The following is an 18919-nucleotide window of genomic DNA, read 5'->3' as shown; positions in this document are numbered from 1 at the left end:
CAAAGATTATTTGTAAGTGAAATTTCCACCTCCATTTTAAGCATTTCCTTTGCCTTTTCATGAAAATGACACTATTTTCAAGAAAAAGACAAGTGGGTGGAAATGCTGTCATTTTTAAGAAAACAAATGAAATTGATAAATCACAAGCCGTATTGATATTTGTCGCCCCCTAAGCTATAAACAGCCGATCAGAAAAGTGTTAGATAAAGTGAGTGTCATTATCAAAACAAGAGTGACATTTTTTTTACCTTTATTTTATTTTTCTCGTTTTTCTTAAACCGGAGTTCATTACTAAGGCCCTGTTTGGATTGCAAGAAAAACATTTCTGATGTAGAGAAAATCAATATGATTATGTTTTACTTAGTGGGATATCAACACAAATTGTTGGTCCCTCTAAATAAAAATTGAAGAGAGTTGGTTCAAGTTCTGTTTTTTCATGTGTAAAAAAAGGAGGAAATTTTAGAAATATTTTCCCTTTCCAGACATTTCTAGAAAAATTCTATCCAAACAAACCCTTAGGCCATGTTTGGCTGACATGAAAATTTTTTTCCATGAAATTTTAGTTTATCAAGTTGTGAGAGAAGGGGAGGAATGGTGTGAGAAGGGGAGAGAGAGTATAAAGTGCATGAGTGAGGTGGGGCTGAGAAATGGCTGAAAAACAAGAAATAGAAAAACTCTAATCAAATATAATCTATTTAGGGAAATCATATCACCACTGCAATGATTTGATATATCCGCTGGAGTTTCTTGTCTTTTTAGTATTTAAAGGGCTATCAAAAGGTTATTACAGTTCCCAAAAAGCTCTCACATGCCTTTTAAATACTAAGAGACAACAAACTTGAGCGGAATTATAAAAAATTGCAGTGCTGATATCATTTCCCTTTATTTATTCCCTACTTTTTAGCCATTTCTTACCCTCTCCTCGGTCATAAGACGATCTCAAGTCTCATCTTCCACCCTCCCTAGCCCTCTCTCACCACTTGATAAACTAATATTCCATAGAAAAAGCTTTCAAGGCTACCAAACATTGCCTTAAATGCCACAACCTATCTTGAAATTAGCTGAAATTCTAGCTTCATACTTCCATAGAAGACCAGCTCAATGAAAGAATAAAATGGTGTAAACTACAAACCACAATACCTCTCTTAAGGCCAACAAAACATTGAGGAACTGACATTTGATATTACAACAGTACAATAAATATTTGCTATGATGCACACTGGAAGATGACATATTTCATATAAAGAATTGTAATTAGAAACTAAGAGGGCTTAATCACCAAAATAAGATCCACCCCTTGATCTTCATCTTCACCGACACTCAGGATTATTCCCGGGCCCACCATAGTAGAAGTAGGTCCCCCACTCATTGTTGTAGGAGTTCTTGATGTTGTAACAATTGGTGTTCTCTGCCAATGTGGAGATGGACTCTACAGAGCTAAGGCTGTTGTCTGAGTCCACGATCTCTAGGTTGCGAAAATAACTTGATTGGCCGAACCCCGCCTCGGCAAAGTGGCCTGAGCCCATCTGGGTCGATGTGTGCTCGCCATTAGACCGCGTGTTAACTACCTCGCCGCCCCATTCTACCATGCTAGCATGGTCTCCTAGGTGTGTGAAAATTTCCGTGGGCCAGTAACCGATAAGTGTGTTGTCCCCAAAGCCCAGCCACCAATTGCCTAGCTTGGGATCCTGAGTAATCTTGAAAATTAGAGCTGAAATAACTTATCACCACTTACTAATCCAACCACACATTCATACACGGTAAAACTACAGTATAACATATAAACTTAAAATATGTCAAAAACAAAAATTTATGTCATAAAATGGCACCGAAAAGTAAAATTATTTTTAAATAGAATTTATCTGTTAAGGTTACATTTTAAATTGAAATTATAAAAATAAAAGAGTTATGAAAATTGAGAAAAAAAGTTAATATTTTTGAGAGGCAACTGATAGACCTTTGCATTACAAATTAATCTTGTCTTTTCTTTTGTTAATAGGTTGTTGGGCACTTTTTTGGGAATTCTAATAAATAGAACAGCTTTTTTGGGAAAAGACAAGGTGAATTCGTCCCATTATCAAAACATGGTAGTGCCAACGATGTTTTCATAATTGCACGGTCCTAGCATTGCACTACAATTTTTGAGTACAATGATAAGTTTTGGGCTCGAGAATGGTTATTTTATTACTTCAAATTTTTTGAAGAGAATTACTTAACCTCATATGGTAATTTTTTTTCAGAAAATACTGAGATTTTTCCTATTTTAAATGGTGGGCAAGTTGGGATTGAATATAATGAAAACAACACACTAGCGGAATTATAATCAGCTATACACAATTCCAAAAAATAATACCATGTTTAGTTGTATTTTACCTTCCAAATGAGTAAGGTAATGTCAAATTGGTTTCCAGAGAAGGAGGAAACTGGAGAGATAGCAGCTCCAATGGCTATCCTGTTATGCGTCTGTACAAATCCGGCACAAAGAAGGTTGTAGCAACCCGTTGCTTCATAAGCATCGCTCTGTAACATAATCACCAACTAATTATTATTATGTGAAACAACCAATATTTACTCCAAAAGCTTAAGCTGTTGGAGATGGCATCAGTTAATCTTTTATACTTTAACATTGTTGTTGTTGTTGTTGTTGTTGTAGGTCATGTTTGGCAACCATAAGGCCACGTTTTGGATACCACAAGATTAAGATTTGGATTTAGTTCATATTTTGAACTGGATCAGATCCTTTAGATTTCCAAATCAGCTACGGCAGTGAAAAAAATTCCGACGAGACATTATTTGGAAATCAATATTTGTGGCAACTTCCTTCACCGTCGCTGCTCCTAGACGTTGCTCCGAAAGCAACCATCCATCTCTCTCTCTCTCTCTCTCTCTCTCTCTCTCCCTCAAAACATGATCATGAAGATGATTGATGTAGTTTGTATCCAAAACTCAAATCCAAATCAAAATACAAATGCATGAGGTATCCAAACGGGCCCTAAAAGTTTTTCCATGGAATGTTGGTTTATCAAGTGGTGGGAGAGAAGGAAGGAGGGTGGGAGACAGAGAATTGAGAGGGCATGAGTTAGGAGAGGAAAGATAAAACTCTATTTTTAATTAATAGAGTTTTTCTTTTCCCAAATTTTCCGCCACTTCGCAGCATCTCTCATGCCCTCGCAATTCTCTCCTTTCCCACTCTCCCTGCCCCTCTCTCAACACTTTGAATGCTAATATTCCACGAAAAAAAATTTCACGGTTGCTGTACGGTGGGATGTATAAAAAATAGAAAACCGCTGGGAAGAGGAAAACCATTTTCCTTAAAAAAAAACAAGGGCTTAGAATGGTTTCAATTTGAATCCAATAATCATTTTTGGACTCACAATCGGTTCTAAAAATCCCAAACAAACAGGCCTTGATTGCTAGTTAGGATTGTATGGTTCTTGTGATTTTTGGGCTTTTCAAGATCCACTAGAAGAAGTACCAGGTGGACAATCTGCATCAACCAAAGGTGGAGTCCAAAGTACTAGTATAATGAGGTCTCACCCTGCTCTAGCATTCCTCTTACTCCAAGCATTCTCTTTGGTTTGGTAGATTGAGATGTGTTTGGCTAATAATCCATGGGTCTGGTGCCGTCTATTAAGTGGGACCAACATGGATTTAGACTTAAGAGCAGGCCAAAAAACAGACTAATTAGATGGGGTTATAGTTTGATCAAAATCATCAGATCGGTGTGATTTTCAGATCATGGCCAATCTCCAATGATGTAGTACATGAGATGGACGGTCCTTGATCATTGTGCCCACCAACCAAGTGTACGGTGGCGATGGAAGCTAGACCTTGCCAAATCACACACTCTTAAACCACTGTACCCTTAACCAAGTTGACCCAAAAAAAAGAGAGCTAGTAGGGAGAAACACATGCAATTTAAGTGAAAATTATATATAGAGATATGAGAGGAATTTCTAGGAAGAGATCTGACCGTCCAATACGTGAATAACCTCGGCCTGCTGTCTCCGTAAAGCTCAGGGCTGACCTGACTACAAAAATCCAAGCTTCAGAAAATATTTTATTCTGCTCAATGCATTTCTTCCCTCTTCCTAAAAACATCTTCGTTTGCACCACTTTTTGTTCGTGTCTTACTGAAAATGAAGCCAGTTTCAGTTAAAGACAAACAAAAGGGGGGCGAAATACTAGGAAAGGGGGTATCATTTCCTTCATTTTTTCACGTCTTTTTTTTAATATATAGTAGTGGAAGAATACCTGCCAACCAGCTTCTATACTGTTGAGATCAGAACCGTCGAATGACCCAGAAAGGATCCAAATCTGAGATAGGCTAAACTCGTTCACCACTTGAATGGAAGGGTCCCACACGTTTATTGTAGCCTTGGCTCCATACACTTCTTGCGATGCTCCTGTGTATGCGATTGCATGCTACACAATTTAAAATAAAATAAAAATTAACAGCAATGTATCAAACAATTCGGTATATCACTATATATACACCAGAATTGAGTGTATAATCTAACATGTCTACTCCCAATAGATGCACATCCCATTGATCCCAGAGATCTTCCTGATTGTTTGATCAATACCTCACTTGTAGAGGGTCCATAGAGGATATTGACAAGGGCCCACAAAAAGTTTCATTAATTAGACGGTTAGGATCATTTCAATAACCTAGATCCATGAGCAGGTGCACAGATTGAAAGGTAGGGTGGGGATGGTGTCTGTATACTGCAACTCTGTGTATTCATTTAAAGTATTGGGTAAAATAATTTTTTTTTTCTTTGGTTAATATTGACTAACATGAACATAAAAAAAATGTCTATACTTGTTTTCATTAGACTTTTTTCTATGGAAGTCTGCTGAGTTTTAAGTCAATCTACTCTAAAATTCTAAATCTCACTTCCCATCAGACCCCACAGATTCTAGGCAAGTATAGAAGATTCCAAAAACCAATTACAACTCAACCGAGCTTTTAAAAAGAAAAGCAAATTCATGGGCTCTTTCCCCCATTTTTAAAAGAAAAAATAGCTAATTCAAGAAGAATAAGAAGAATACCTCATGGCCATTGCCACTGACTACATCTGGTGCTTCACTAGACCTAGCAAGAGGGAGACTACGCTGCTTCTTTCCATAATGATACAAAGATTTGGCTCTCAAAACATCATTCAAAGAGCTTCTCCTCACTGGAATGGTGCCTTTTGGGCAGCCCCCGCTTTGATGCCATGTTTGCCATGCACCTCTTAATCCTTGATCAGTTTTGTTGTAATTTCTTAGCTCCTGAGTTTTACCCAACCGAGGCCTCCTTGGTGGTACTCTCTGATATATAGCACACAAAAAATAAGAGTGTGAATAAGAAAAAAGAGAAGCTTATAAATAAGTACGTAAAAAGTGCTGTAAGAAAAAAGTAGTGAAAACGCTTAAATATATGGTTTTTATATGGAAAAAGTGGTGAAAAGAAGGCAAAACTCAGGTTATTTTACCTGGATCTTATGATGCTTCAACAAAGGGTGATCTAGAGCCGGTTGTCTGTGCCTAGGAACACAATCTATGATATCCCCATCTGGGCTCTGCTCAAATCAATCAAAAGAGCTAATAGCATGAAAAAAACACAACAAAAAGAAACACAAAATGAACTTCTTTGTCTCTTATTTTCTTTCATTCTACCTCTATGGTCTTTACACCAGGCTTGTTGATGTTGTCCAAATGGCTCTGGATTCTGGCTAACCTCAAGCTCCCCACTTGCCTTTGATTCGTGTAATTCAACGCTGTAGATCTATCGAAGAAGATCGCAAGGACAAGAAGAAGAACACTTAGAAGAAAAGGAGACATAGAACAACCTAAAGAACAAGCACCTAACTTTCCTTTCCTTCTCCTTCCCATTTCCATCTCTTTCAGTGCCAAAGAAAAACTAAAGCTGTTAGATCTCCATTACTAGTAAGAAACAACACAAATGATTCAGAGCCCTCTTAATAGTTTAACATACAAGAGGAAAGAAAACGATGGATAAAGGACCCCTCTTTTACTGCACATATGGTGGGTACAAGTTAATTAACATGCGCACCCCTCCACCATTTTCACCACCACCCCACCGAAAGAAAGCTTCTTCAAAGCATTATAAAAACTCGACCTACCCATCTTTCAACTCCTTAATTACACCTTGAATTTGCATCTGCCACCTCACAATTTGCCATAAATACAATTAAATTTGCAGACTTTGGAACGGATACTTGTATTTTTCTATACTGTAATTCATTTATTTCTTGGGTTCGGATGATGGAAAGCTAGGAAAGACGAGCTTTTGATTTTTTTTCTTCTTCTTTATATTGTTGCAGAGGCTTCTATTCTTGTTTTAAATGTCTAACTCCCTTGTTCTGTGCTGTGAAATACTCTTCTCCCCGTATAAATGCAATAAAAAAACAAATTGGAGAATAAAAAATGAGAAAAAAACAATAAATTTTGATAATTTAAATGTAAGTTTCCATTCTCGATTCTCGAATTGGTCTTTACTCATGAAAGAGATATTAACAATTAGTGGCAACCAACACCTGAAACTCAGAAGTTGACCAGAGATGAAGGCAAATGACCAAAATGCCCTCAAATAATTTAAAGTAGCGTGGGTAAATGAAGCAGCAATAAAACGCGTCCGATTGTCTGTCTTTGTTAATCATGGAAAAGGAAGTTGGTATTTATGATTCACAACCCCTTCTTTTGGTAATACCACGCCTTCTCTTAATTTTCAGTTTTCAGTTTTATGATTATTTGTTACAATTCCCAATGAAATGTTATAAATTCATCAATAAGGAGAGGGGTGTATGGTGGTAAAAGGAGGGAGTTGAAATATGTATTATCATTGATTGCAACCAATCAGAGTAGGTGGTCTGAATTGAAGACTATTGAACTGACTCTCTCATTACCGGGATTTTCTAAGGACCATTGCTTAAGGTATTTCTCGGGCGGGCTGTTGCATGAGAGAGCAGACACATTGGCTCACTTTTCCACAGATTTTGTCATATTCATGAGGTGGCTGCTCTCGCATGCAACAAGCCGCTCGTGAAATGCCTTCAGCGATGGTCGCTAGCAAATCCCCTATCTATCATATCATTTCAAACTCATTCAAATTGTCATTTGAAAGGAGGAAAAAAATTACGGCTGCAACTCGAGCCGGGTTTTGCCCGACCCGAAAATAGCCTGGGTTGGGTTCAGGTTTCCTGAGTTTCGGGTCGAGCTGGGTTGAGCATTCAAAAGCCCGCATGAATCTCTGGTCGAGCCGGGTTTGAAGGGGCCCGACCCGGCCCGACCCGACCCGAGTTACATAAGTTATAGTATGTACATTTTTTGCTATTGTTAGTTAAAAGTTAAAAGTGAAAACCCACGCACCCACTGTTATTGTATGTGAGTGTAATTTCTGCTTCTATGAGTTGAGTTGATTCAAGTGTTTGATTCAGCATTGTTTGATTGTAATTACAACATTCTTTGATTACAGCATTGTTTGATTCAAGTGTAATTTCTACTTCTATGAGTTGAGTTGCCTTGCCAAACAAGAATTTTCCTTAAAAAATTGCGTCAAAGTGAAAAAACCCGACCCGAGATTTATCATGGGTAGGGCCGGGTTTGGGAATCGTGGGTTTTCCAAAAAAAAATCCAACCCGACCCGCCCGACCCGAGTTGTAGCCCTAGAAAAAATGTAGTAATATCTTCTGTTGAGGAATGCTAAAGTGAAGAGCGCCCTTGCCAAAAAAAACACATCAGCTACAAGGGTGCCCCATTGGACCAACTCACCAAAGTACATTTACTACTGGAAGTGATATATTTGCCATTACTTACTTGGGAGAGCATTCTCTAATTTATTTATTACTACTCTTTTACACTTAGAGGGGATGTCCAGGTAAAAACGGTGGGCAAATATATATTTCCTTTTCTTCTTCTTCTTCTGTTTTGTGTGGAGGGGAGCTAGGGTTAGATCATCCCCTGTATAGAATAAATGAGATTACAATCTTGCACTTTGTGAAGATGGTCCAATATATTGTAGCTGGTTTTTGAAAGTGTGTCCTTCAGTTTAGCATGCCTGGCTTTAGTTTGATCTATATCTCTTAATTTCATCCTTCTTTCTAGTATTATTTTCTTCACTAAATTGGTACCCTGCTTGAATAGTAAATCATACCTGATGTGCCAGCTTAAGCTGTGAGCTAATGTTCTTTACGATGTGAGCAAGGATAACAAGCCTATACTCAACTCAACTAAGCCTTTGTGCCAAACTAGTTGAGGTCGACTAATGAATCCTTTAGAAAATTTTCATGAAGATAACAAGCCTATCCAAACATAAAATAAAACTCGGCGTTTCATCCATACAGAGAACAACCCAATGGAATGGGTATACTATATAAGCAGGCTGCCTAATATATCCCCAGGGTTTATTCAAGATAAAATTATCCATGTAGATATTCAATCCTAGGAATAGCTGATCCAAGAATTTCTATCCGGGTCATCAAGTACATATGTCAAGGGTGCATTGGATCAAGCTGATCCAAAAATGTTATTGGCAGCCCTCCTCTTTTTCTTTTCTTTTTTTTGTTTTAAAACACTTAAAAACGTGTCGGGTGCGTCGGGGTGCGCACCCCAAGCGCACCCGACACACACCTGACCGTCAAAATTTTTTTTAAAAAAAGGGTTTTTGAATCGGGTGCGCACCCGACACGCACCCGGGACGCACCCGAGCGCACCCCTGTCGGATATGCACCTGATATGGGTACGCGGGCCATTTTGAAGCACCCGTGCTTCATAGGCTACAACTACTCCAAAAAGAACATTAGCTTAATAAAGTGATAGATGAGTGCCATTATCAAAACAAGGAATGGGGCTTTGTGTCCCATTATCTGTTTTCGACTCACAATCGGTTCTCAAAATCCAAAACAACAGGGCTAAAAACGATTCTACCAAAAAATAAACATTTGAGGTTATAATATCAAGAACACGTCAATAAAACGCGTTCCTTTGCTAAGGGTAATTTCGTCAACATGATAATTCGTCTACTGTCAAGGATTAGCTTAAAAGGCAAGGGGAGTTTGGCGTGAATCGCGACGTCTCTTGAACCGAAAAGTCACTCATACGCACGAGTTTACGAAAGTACCCTTAAAGATGATGAAAATATCATCCTAACGAAGAAAGGGCGTTATTGTCATAAGAGAGACTGCGGATTCTTAAAGTCAGGGAAAAGGAGGGTGTGATTAGAGTTTAAGCGTCCCCTTCTCCTGTTGTCACCTCGTTGGTCATGGGGTGTTGTTCTTGTTAAGAACTTGACGACTAAGGGAAGTTTAGGTCGTGTTTGCCAACCATGAAAAATTATTCCATGGAATACTCATGGGCCAATTGTATGAGAAAAGTGGGAAAGGAGGGAGAGGGATAAAAATCAGCCTACTGAAATAAAATTACCTATTTAAAGTTGGGTTTTTGATTTTTAGGAGATTTTACTAGGTTTTTTTTTGTTTTTGTGCTCCCATAACTCCCCCTCTTAGGTCTCTCCTGTCCCACCCATCGCTCACAAGTCACAACTACCCTCACAAATGTTTCATGGAATATTTTTCATGATCGCTAAACATGGCCTTAGGGTATTCATTGACTGTGAATTTGAAATCTACTCTTACAACGTTTTAAATATCTAATATATTTAACCCAATTAATTTATTTTTGCTTTATTTTGGAGATAATTAATGGCCACACATGGGCATGCCATGATTAGAGGTGCAACTCAGGTCGGGTTGGGTCGGGTTGAGGCCAACCCAACCCAACCTCCAACCCCCAACCCAACCCGACTTTCAACCCGGGATGGCTAACCCAACGCAATCCAATTTGATCTTTCCCTAACCCGAACCCAACCCGAATTCCCAAGTTGGGTCGGGTTTAGACATTTCAGATGAGATATTTAGTAAGGGAAATGGCACCGAAGTTCAAAACAAAAGGAAAAAAAACAGTAAAACACTACTAGAACACATGCTCATATTAAATAACTGCAAATGATGCGAGGAAAACATGACAATTACAAGGATATGCAGGTGTTTAGTCCAGAAACAAGAAGGTTGAGATCATCCAATCAATCGAGTTTTGCATGCTTCAATCTTGCGGTTGAGATCTCTTCTAGGTTAGGGATTTTACTTTAGTGACTTTAGCCCTTTACGTTTTATTTTTGATAAGTGTCTATTATTATATTTACAAATGATGGAAAGAAACAATAAAATGTCACAAGCTACAAAGTACAAAAAGTAAAAAACGTGTATTACTCTTTGTCGGGTTACGGGTTGGGTCGGGTTGCTTGATACCCAACCCGAATTTTGGTCGGGTTGCCAAATCCCAACCCAGACCCGAACCCAACTCGAATTTGGTCAACCCAACCCGCCCAAAAATCGGGTTCAACCCGACCCAAGTTGCACCCATAGCCATGATAATCTCTCTCTCTCTCTCTCTCTCTCTCTCTCTCTCTCAAGGTCCTGTTCGTTTCAAATTGTGACAACCAATGGTGGGGGCCCCAACCGATAAAATCAATAATCGGTTAGGGCCCTCACCATCTGTTGTCACAACCTGAAACGAACAGGGCATAGATTATAAGTGATTCCATAATCTATTTTATAAGAATTTTATAAGTTGCTGGATACAGGTGTAAGCTCTCTCTCTCTATCTCTCTCTCTAGATTATAAGTGATTCTAAAAACTATATTATAAGAATTTTATAAGTTGCTGGACATAGATGTAAGCTTTCTCCCTCTCTCTCTCCCTCGAGATCATAAGTGATTCCACAAGCTATTTTATAAGAATTTTGTAAGTTGCTGGACATAGAAGTAATCTCTCTCTCTCTCTCCAAGTGATTCCATATGCTATCATTAGTGATATCTGACATTGACATTATCATACCTTAATTTACATGTCTATTTGACTGATCTAACTAGGCCTTTAATAATCAGTTCAAGAATTCAAAACTTTCTTAAATCAAATCAATATGTAGGCTTAAGATTCTTAAGGATCCTTAAATCTTTCTTAACCAAGGATGATTATACAAACCCCCAGGATTCTTAAATCTTAATTACACGAGGAAGTCTACATATTGATTAATTTGATTTAAGAAAGGTTTAAATTCTTGAGCTGATTATTAAAAGCCCAGTTACATAAGTCAACAAGACATCGTAAGTGATGATCGATAATGTCAATGTCAGACACCGCTAATTAATTTCCCTTGTAGGCTATTCCCCCCCCCCCCCCCCCCTTGACGGCTGGCTAACGTTAAACGTTAGACGTATGTTTTAGATTTTGAGAAATCAATTTTGAGTCCAAAACTGATTCTTGGGCACACATTTTGACTGAATACATTATCATGCAAAACTCACTCTTCGTCGCACCAAAATCTTTCATTTAATTCAAATTACATATTAAGTTGTCTTCAAATTGATTTCTTACATGTTGATCGTGGCAATCAATATGTCATCAACATACAATAGAAAATGCTTTTCTAAAGTATACACAATCACCATACTTGCTTCTTAATGTCTCATGTATCGTTGCTTTATATCATAAATGTATCAAAAAATTGTACTATTGTCATGGACCTCATGGTAACCATATTAACCTGTGTAATGACTTTTAAGCTTGCAAACACCTCTTTTCTTACATTAGACAATGAATTCTTTTGGATATTTGATGCATGCAAGTTTGCTACCCTAATCCCTCATATGTGGAAGTCGGAGCAAATCCAACTCTAAGTTAAAAGTCAACAAGAGCAAAGAGAAACACACAAATACGAGTATCTCTAATAGCAAGAGAAGACACTTTCGAAGTTTGTAAACAGTATATTTAACTTCTGTTAAAGAATCCAATTTAATAGGTTAGAGCCTTGGCACAATGAGTTACGGAAGCAGCCTCTCTGCAAAGAATGGGTAAAGCTGCGTACATCTAGCTCTCCCAAGACCCTGCAATGGCGGGAGCCTTGTGCACTGGGCCGGCCTTTCTTTCTTTCCTTTTTTAAAGAATCCAATTTAGAAGTATATTTAATTTTCCCTACTTTACATTCATCACATTCACCATTGTCATTGACGTAAACTAAACTCCCCTCTCACTTGAACAACATTTGTGGAACTACTCCCTATAGGGTGTCATATGGAAAGATGCACCAGAGTCAAGAATCTAATGATTCAACATAAGAATCCAATGATTCAACATACTCCATCCTTTTTTCTAATAGGCAATGCATCACAATCTTCAAAAGATTTAGTACTATTACCTTCTATTGAATTTACTTGGAAAATGGTAGAATCCAATTTAGGCCTTTGATTAATCTAAAATTATTCTTTACATAGCTTGACTTATAGCAATCATAACACTAGTTTTTCTCACTCTCGACTTAGATATACTCTTTGCCTTTCTCATTAAATTCCCTCACAAAAGAAAAGTTTTTCTGCTAGTAATGGGATTCAATACTTACAAAATCATATTATATCTCAAGTACAATAAAATCTAAGGAGATTCTAATGGATCAAGCACATTGTTGATTAATGGATCAAACGGTGTGTCTTCACTACTTGACATGATCTTGATGGATCAAGCGCCGAAGGTTATCCAATAAAGTGGGGGTGAACGAAATTGGGCTGGACTTTTGGCTGTTAAGAAAAAACCCTTGCCACCATCTTTATGAAAAGTATATCATAAAGATGTCTTTAAGCAATTGTTGATTTTTGCGCGCCTCAATCTTGTGAATGAGATCTCTATTCGATCTCAAAGCTTGATCCGCTGGGTTGTCATTTGATGACCATCAGATCAATGGTCCCAATCCACATATGCATTTATGAAAGTGGTATATTCGGCTCCTTTTCTTCCCCAGGTCAACCCTCTAGTGCACCTATGACTCCTCTTTTTACACTGCACCTATGACTCCTCTTTTTACACTACAGGGAGGTGACCCCGAGGAAGAAGAGGGAGCAAATATCTCATTTCCATTGAGTTGGGAGAGGGGCATAGGGTGCGTGGGAGGAAAGACTTGAGAGGGCACGTATATGTAGAGAGTGAGAAGTGGCTAATAAGCAAGGAAAAATTCAATCATTTTTTGTTTCTTTGTTTTTAAGACCTTTTTTTACCCTCTCCTCACTCAGTCCCTCTAGTGTCTACCCCTTTCCCATCCTCTCTCACCATTTTGGGAATTGTAGCCAAACATGCCCTAAATGATCTGTCTTTTATACATACATATTATGGGGTAAATGATGTAATTACAAAGTAGTTATTATAGGATTATACATTTTAAATTAAATTATTGGGTGTTAGTTACTTATTTCGTGGCATGTAAGTGGGTAAATGATGATTTGTATTTAAAGAGTTGTCTCTCAATGAAAATGGAGAGAATTTGCAACCAAAATATAAACTTATGTTTCATAAGAGTTAACTTATGTTTAAGAAGAGTTGAGGTTCCACTCAAATTGAATTGTTAGGAGGTCCACTGGCCTCGCAACCCCTTCCCCCTTCTTTTTGTCTTTTCTTTGTTAATTAATGTAAGCTCTCTCTCTCTCTCTCTCTCTCTAGATTATAAGGGGCCTTCTGGATACGTTGATTTTAGAATCCAAGTTTTAGTTTGAAAATGGTGTAAAATTTTGGATTTTACAATCCATTATCCTAGATTTTAAGGTTATAGAAATCTCTCCCCCATCTTGACATTTTTAAAACCTGGAAACAGAGGACAATCTCCTACTCTCTCGTTGACGGAGAAAAGAGCAAGAAATCAGAAAACAACGGATGGTCTCCTCTCTCTTGTCTCCTAAAACTTCACCCAAACCAGTGTGTTAGAAACTCTTTCTTTGATCGTCAGCATCTTTGATTTTCATATTTTGCTGATGAATTCTAGCATATATGTCAGTTAATCAAGAACAAAAATTAGGTATAATAAATTTTGAATCAAAACCATAAAAAATTCATAAAATTTCTAACATATGAATCATATAATTTCTTTAATATATAAGCATGTTATTCTTTTAAGTTTAATTGTTATATTTTTATGAGAAGCAGTTAAAATTGATTGATTTATCATCAATGAGAACGCTGATAATTGTTTCCATATGAATCTTTGCTGCATTTTATTTTATTTCCCATAACAAAATTTATTTGGGTTCTGAAATGTTTGTGTTTTCTATTACCAAGGTTAAAATGGCAGGGAAGTCTAACAAATAAAGAAACAAAGGAAAAGTGTTGAATGGTACAAATTCTTCTGGACATGTCAATTCATGTGAATCAAACCCTGTTGATTCTTCTTTACCCTTGGAAGATAGTGGTGGCGCTGTTACGAGGCGTAGATGCATATTCGAAATTCGATTACCGTCTGCAGCATCCGAATCCGTTTAAAGCGGATATTATCTGAATCCGTTTCAAGTGGATATTATCCGAATCCGTCTAGGAGGTATCCGGCTCTTAGAGGATGCGAATCTGGTTAAAGGTACATCCGATCCGTTTAACATCCGAATCCGAAGGTACATCCGTTTATTCCGAATATCCGCATCCGTGTCAGTATATCCGAATTCGTGTCCGTATCCGGATATCCGGATCCATATAAGTAGGGTACATGTAGTTGAAGATCCAAACCGTTAATCTTGGCCATTGAGGGTTTCACACTTTCACCCAAATGAATGGCTTAGATCATTTCCCTCATTTAGGATTGTATGAAAGTTAAAACCCTCATTTCCCTCATCCGTATATCCAAACCGTTATATGGTGTAAGCCATTATAGTCCCGTATTTTTCAAAAAGTACTGTACGGACCACATCATAAGATGATCCAAACCGTCCATGCGATGGAACACAACATAAATAGATTGTTACCCAAAAATCATTTCCATAGGATGATCATAGCCCTTCAATCTATAGAGGTTTCCATAATATGCATTCATGTATAGATTAGAGGGTTGGGATCATGCTATGGAAATGATTTTTTGGGCAAAACCTATATACTTCGTGGCCCCTCACATGGACGGTTTGGAATTTTGGATCATCGGCCTGTACGGTACTTTTTGAAAAAAATAAGGGACTATAACACCATATAATTTCTTAAAATCCTATTGTTTATTGTGGAGTGTGGACAGCCCCATTTACATAGTGTAAAATACAAAAGAGGAGTCGTAGATACACACTGAATGGGGGGCTGCATGAAGTAAAAGTGGGGGGTAATTGGGTAAATATCACTACCCTATATAATATACACTAGTGGGACAACCCGTGCGATGCACGGGGTGAAAGTAATTCCTCATCCAAAAGAAATTGATTAAAAAATTAAAGTTGACTGAAGAAAAGAATTGCATGTGATACCAGAGAAATTATATGTAGGCCGACCGTCAAAATCATAAGGGCAGAGTGTCAAAACTTTGCCCCTTGATTTTTTATCTAAGTGGGAAGTCAAAAAAGGGGGTTTGACCAGATAAAAATCAAAGGGCAGAGTTTTGACACTCTGCCCTTGTGATTTTCACGGTCGGCCACCATATAAATTCTCGTGATACCAAACGGTGAAAATCTTAAGTCGTTAGCAGGCTTAGGCTTGGTGACTCGTGCCAAAGTCCTATAAAGCAACAACAACAACAATTAGGAATGGAAGAAAAGTAGAGGAAGTGAGAACCCATTACTGAAAGAAAGACTGTTGAAAATGAAAAACTTCAGGGTCGAACAAAGAGAGAATAAATATTAGAAAGGAGATATAAGTAAGAGGTAGTTCAAGAAATTAGAGCTCACCTTCTTTAGCCACACATTTTAGCAGCTCTAATATACTGTGATTCAAAAATGATTATGGATTTAATTATTTGAAACCCATTTCATCACCATAGTAGCTTTAAAATCAATAACAAACGTGAGGCATCTTTCAAACAACAAAGAAAGCCACATTGTCAATCCAAGCCATAAATAATTACATCGTAAGAAAAATTGAGAAAGAGTCAAGTCATTACACTTGCTTAGGAGCATAAACTGCTTGGCATGTAAAGAATAAGATCCGTCTTTATAAGCTTCTTCTGCCAGTAATAGTTTCCAAAATGTGCCAAAAAACAGAATTAATTGAGAATGTTGCAAATAAAAGCATGCAAATGATTAATCAAAGAGAATGAAAATATGTGTGGGTTCATAAAATAAGAGGTAGCTCAAGAAATTAGAGCTCACATTGAGCACCACATTTTTTGCGACTATGTTAACTGACCAACTTCTCCAAAAGCTTAAGCTGTTGGAGAAAGGCGTTGTAGATCTTGGCTCAGATACCATGTTAATTAACCAACTTCTCCAAAAGCTTAAGCTGTTGGAAAACAGCGTTGTTTATCTTTTATACTTGAACAGACTCTAAAATCAACAACAACAACGAGGCATTTCTTTAAAAAAAAAAAAAAACATGGGACAGTATTTTCAGCAACATAGCAGTAAAAGAAGATGCCTTGATTAATTGATATTTTCTATTCAATTTCAATTATAAATAATTGGGTCATATAAGAACAGTTGAGAGAGTCATTATGCTTGTCTGGAAGCATCAAATGATTGGCATGTAAAGACTAAGATCCCTTAGGCCCTGTTTGGATTGCAAAAATTTTGTGGAAAAGTTTGAAAAGGAGAAATATTTCTAAAATTTCCTACTTTTTACGCGCAATAAAAGATGAATTAAACAAGTTTTATTTAATTTCTAATGAGTTGGACTTTCAATTTATGATAATATCACTCTAAATTAACCATAATCATATCATTTTCCTAAGAAAAAAATTGTCATAAATGTTTTTCTTGCAATCCAAACATGGCCTTAGTATACGCAAAAAAAAAGAATTAATTGAGAATAATGCAAAAAATTAAGTAAACGCTTCTTCCGCCGATACTAGTTTCTAAAATCTAAAAAAAAACAATTAATTAAAAATACTGCAAAAATTAAGTATACGCTTCTTCGGCAGATAAAATCTGATTAGAGAAAATGAAGCAGGCTAGTCTCCATGACAAAAAATCTGCAGTTGGGTATCGAAATAAATCCTTATACTATATATAAAGCGTGAATCAAGGGTTAAAGTCATCCTCACTTTTTCCTTATTTTCGTTCATGTCCCACAGCCCAGCACGATACCTTTTGCATTGACATTTCTGATTTTCTTTAGGGATATTCTCGGCATTCATGTTGGGCAATAAATACCCTCGCACAAGCATCCAAAATGCCACCTCAAACTCAATCCTTAACTTTTTCTTTTACCATTAACCCCTTTGCTAATATCTGACATCTATCTCTATGAGAAATTATTTTAGGGTAAAATCGTAATCTACATACAAAAAGTACCGAAACAAGGTACCTGTCTATGACAATTACAAGCAAAAAACTACCAAGAAGAGGTAAAGACATGACAATGACGAAAGAACTACTTTTTATTATTCATGCATGACACTTGCAAAATATTGACGGATTCCGGGCACCTGAAGAGGAACAACAATTATGGAAACCTCTATCGATTGGAGGGCTAGGATCAGCCTGTATCGTTGGAGGGCTAGAATCAACCTATGGAAATGATTTTATGGGCACAACCGATTGATATTGTGTTCCATCACATGGACGGTTTGGATCAACCTATAACCCTCTATAGATCGGAGGGTTCCGATCAACCTATGAAAATTATTTTTGGGGCACAACCTATGTAGGCAGTGGCCCATCTAATGGACGGTTTGGATCATCCTATGGTACGGGCCATACCGTACATTTGTCTCCGCCATGCTCAATTTTGCAGGGGTATATTTGTCATCCCGGTCACTTACTTTGCCCCTGGAGAACATCCAAAAGTTATCGCTTTTGTTCCCAACTTTTGCTTAAATTCTTTCTACATCCCATTGTATTTTAGGAAAAGTTTCCTGTGTATCCAATTTCTGATGGCTACTTTTGTCAATTCCAATGCCAAGGACCCTTACATGTCCATCCAAAGACTCCAAACGAAACCCTGTTATCTGCCCGTTTGGCATTCGCTGGATTCCCTTCCTGAAAACTCCATTGCTCTCAACCGCCTCCTTCTCACTGCCTCTCCTCTCAAAGTCTCCTCACATGCTTTTGTTTTTGCTTCTCTTCTATGTCCTGCTCTGGGTATCATTTTCTCTTTGAACATAAATATATTTTATTTTTATTTTTCATTCATTGATGAAGGAGACTGGTAAGAACTATATATGAATTCCGAACCGGGCTATTCTCCCTCCGACAAACGAACCAAAGATGAGTTTTCTTGCTTCTTTTTGTTTTCCATTTTTTCCTTTAAATTGATGGATTTTAATTAGGGATCATGAGTTTTATTTTGGTTTTTAAGATGACCAAATTTTAGAGGATTTCTTCAAACAGGGATTATTAATTCTTTTTTTTGTAGGAGGATTTTGATTGTGCGTTTTTCTCTTCTAAAAGAGGATTTTGATTTTTCGGTTCTTTTTGGCTTTTTTCTATCACAAATTTTGGTTCTGGATGTTCTTTTCTTCAGTTTCCCCAAATAAGGCATTTTATTTAAATAGATCTCTGGAGTCTTTCATCAATTTCTTCGCTATGCCCTGCCAGTTGTTACTAAGCAAAACCTAAAAAAGCATACTGCAACCCTTCATCTCCTTCCCAAACCCATTTCAAGGTCATGTGAGTTAGTGTTTTATGAAATCCCTCATCGGATTCCTGTCAGTGTTTTATGAAATCCCTCATTGAAATGTAAACACTTGGACAACGATGATTTCAGGTTATACACCGAATCCATAGGTTGATTTTTCACGAAAGCTCATTGTTGAGGCTTTTGGATTATTGGAGATTTTTTGGAAATGAAAAATATTTATAAAAGTTATGACTTCTTTGTATGCACAGAAAAGAAAACTCGAACCGATCCTAATTTTTAATTAGAAAGAGTTTCAATGTATGATGATTTCTTCTAGATCAACTATAATCATATCA

The 18919-nt window shown here is 37.3% G+C and overlaps 1 protein-coding gene across 1 annotated transcript; it reads right to left on the bottom strand.

Annotated features, from left to right (window-relative positions):
• Positions 1-1102: 1102 nt before the first annotated feature.
• On the bottom strand, positions 1103-6475 carry LOC143861903 (protein neprosin-like). Its single transcript, XM_077372867.1, has 7 exons — positions 5665-6475; positions 5481-5567; positions 5056-5316; positions 4255-4425; positions 3974-4027; positions 2374-2520; positions 1103-1688 (listed from the first exon to the last, which is right to left on the bottom strand). The coding sequence occupies exons 1-7, from the start codon at positions 5884-5886 to the stop codon at positions 1311-1313; spliced, it is 1320 nt and encodes a 439-aa protein (XP_077228982.1). The 5' UTR covers positions 5887-6475; the 3' UTR covers positions 1103-1310.
• Between the last annotated feature and the right edge of the window lie 12444 nt (positions 6476-18919).

Source organism: Tasmannia lanceolata, unplaced genomic scaffold (genome assembly GCF_043159265.1).
Source record: "Tasmannia lanceolata isolate RefF3 unplaced genomic scaffold, GAP_Taslan_0.1 ptg000037l, whole genome shotgun sequence".
Classification (NCBI taxonomy): Eukaryota; Viridiplantae; Streptophyta; class Magnoliopsida; order Canellales; family Winteraceae; genus Tasmannia; species Tasmannia lanceolata.
This window is presented reverse-complemented; position numbering and strand designations above follow the sequence as displayed.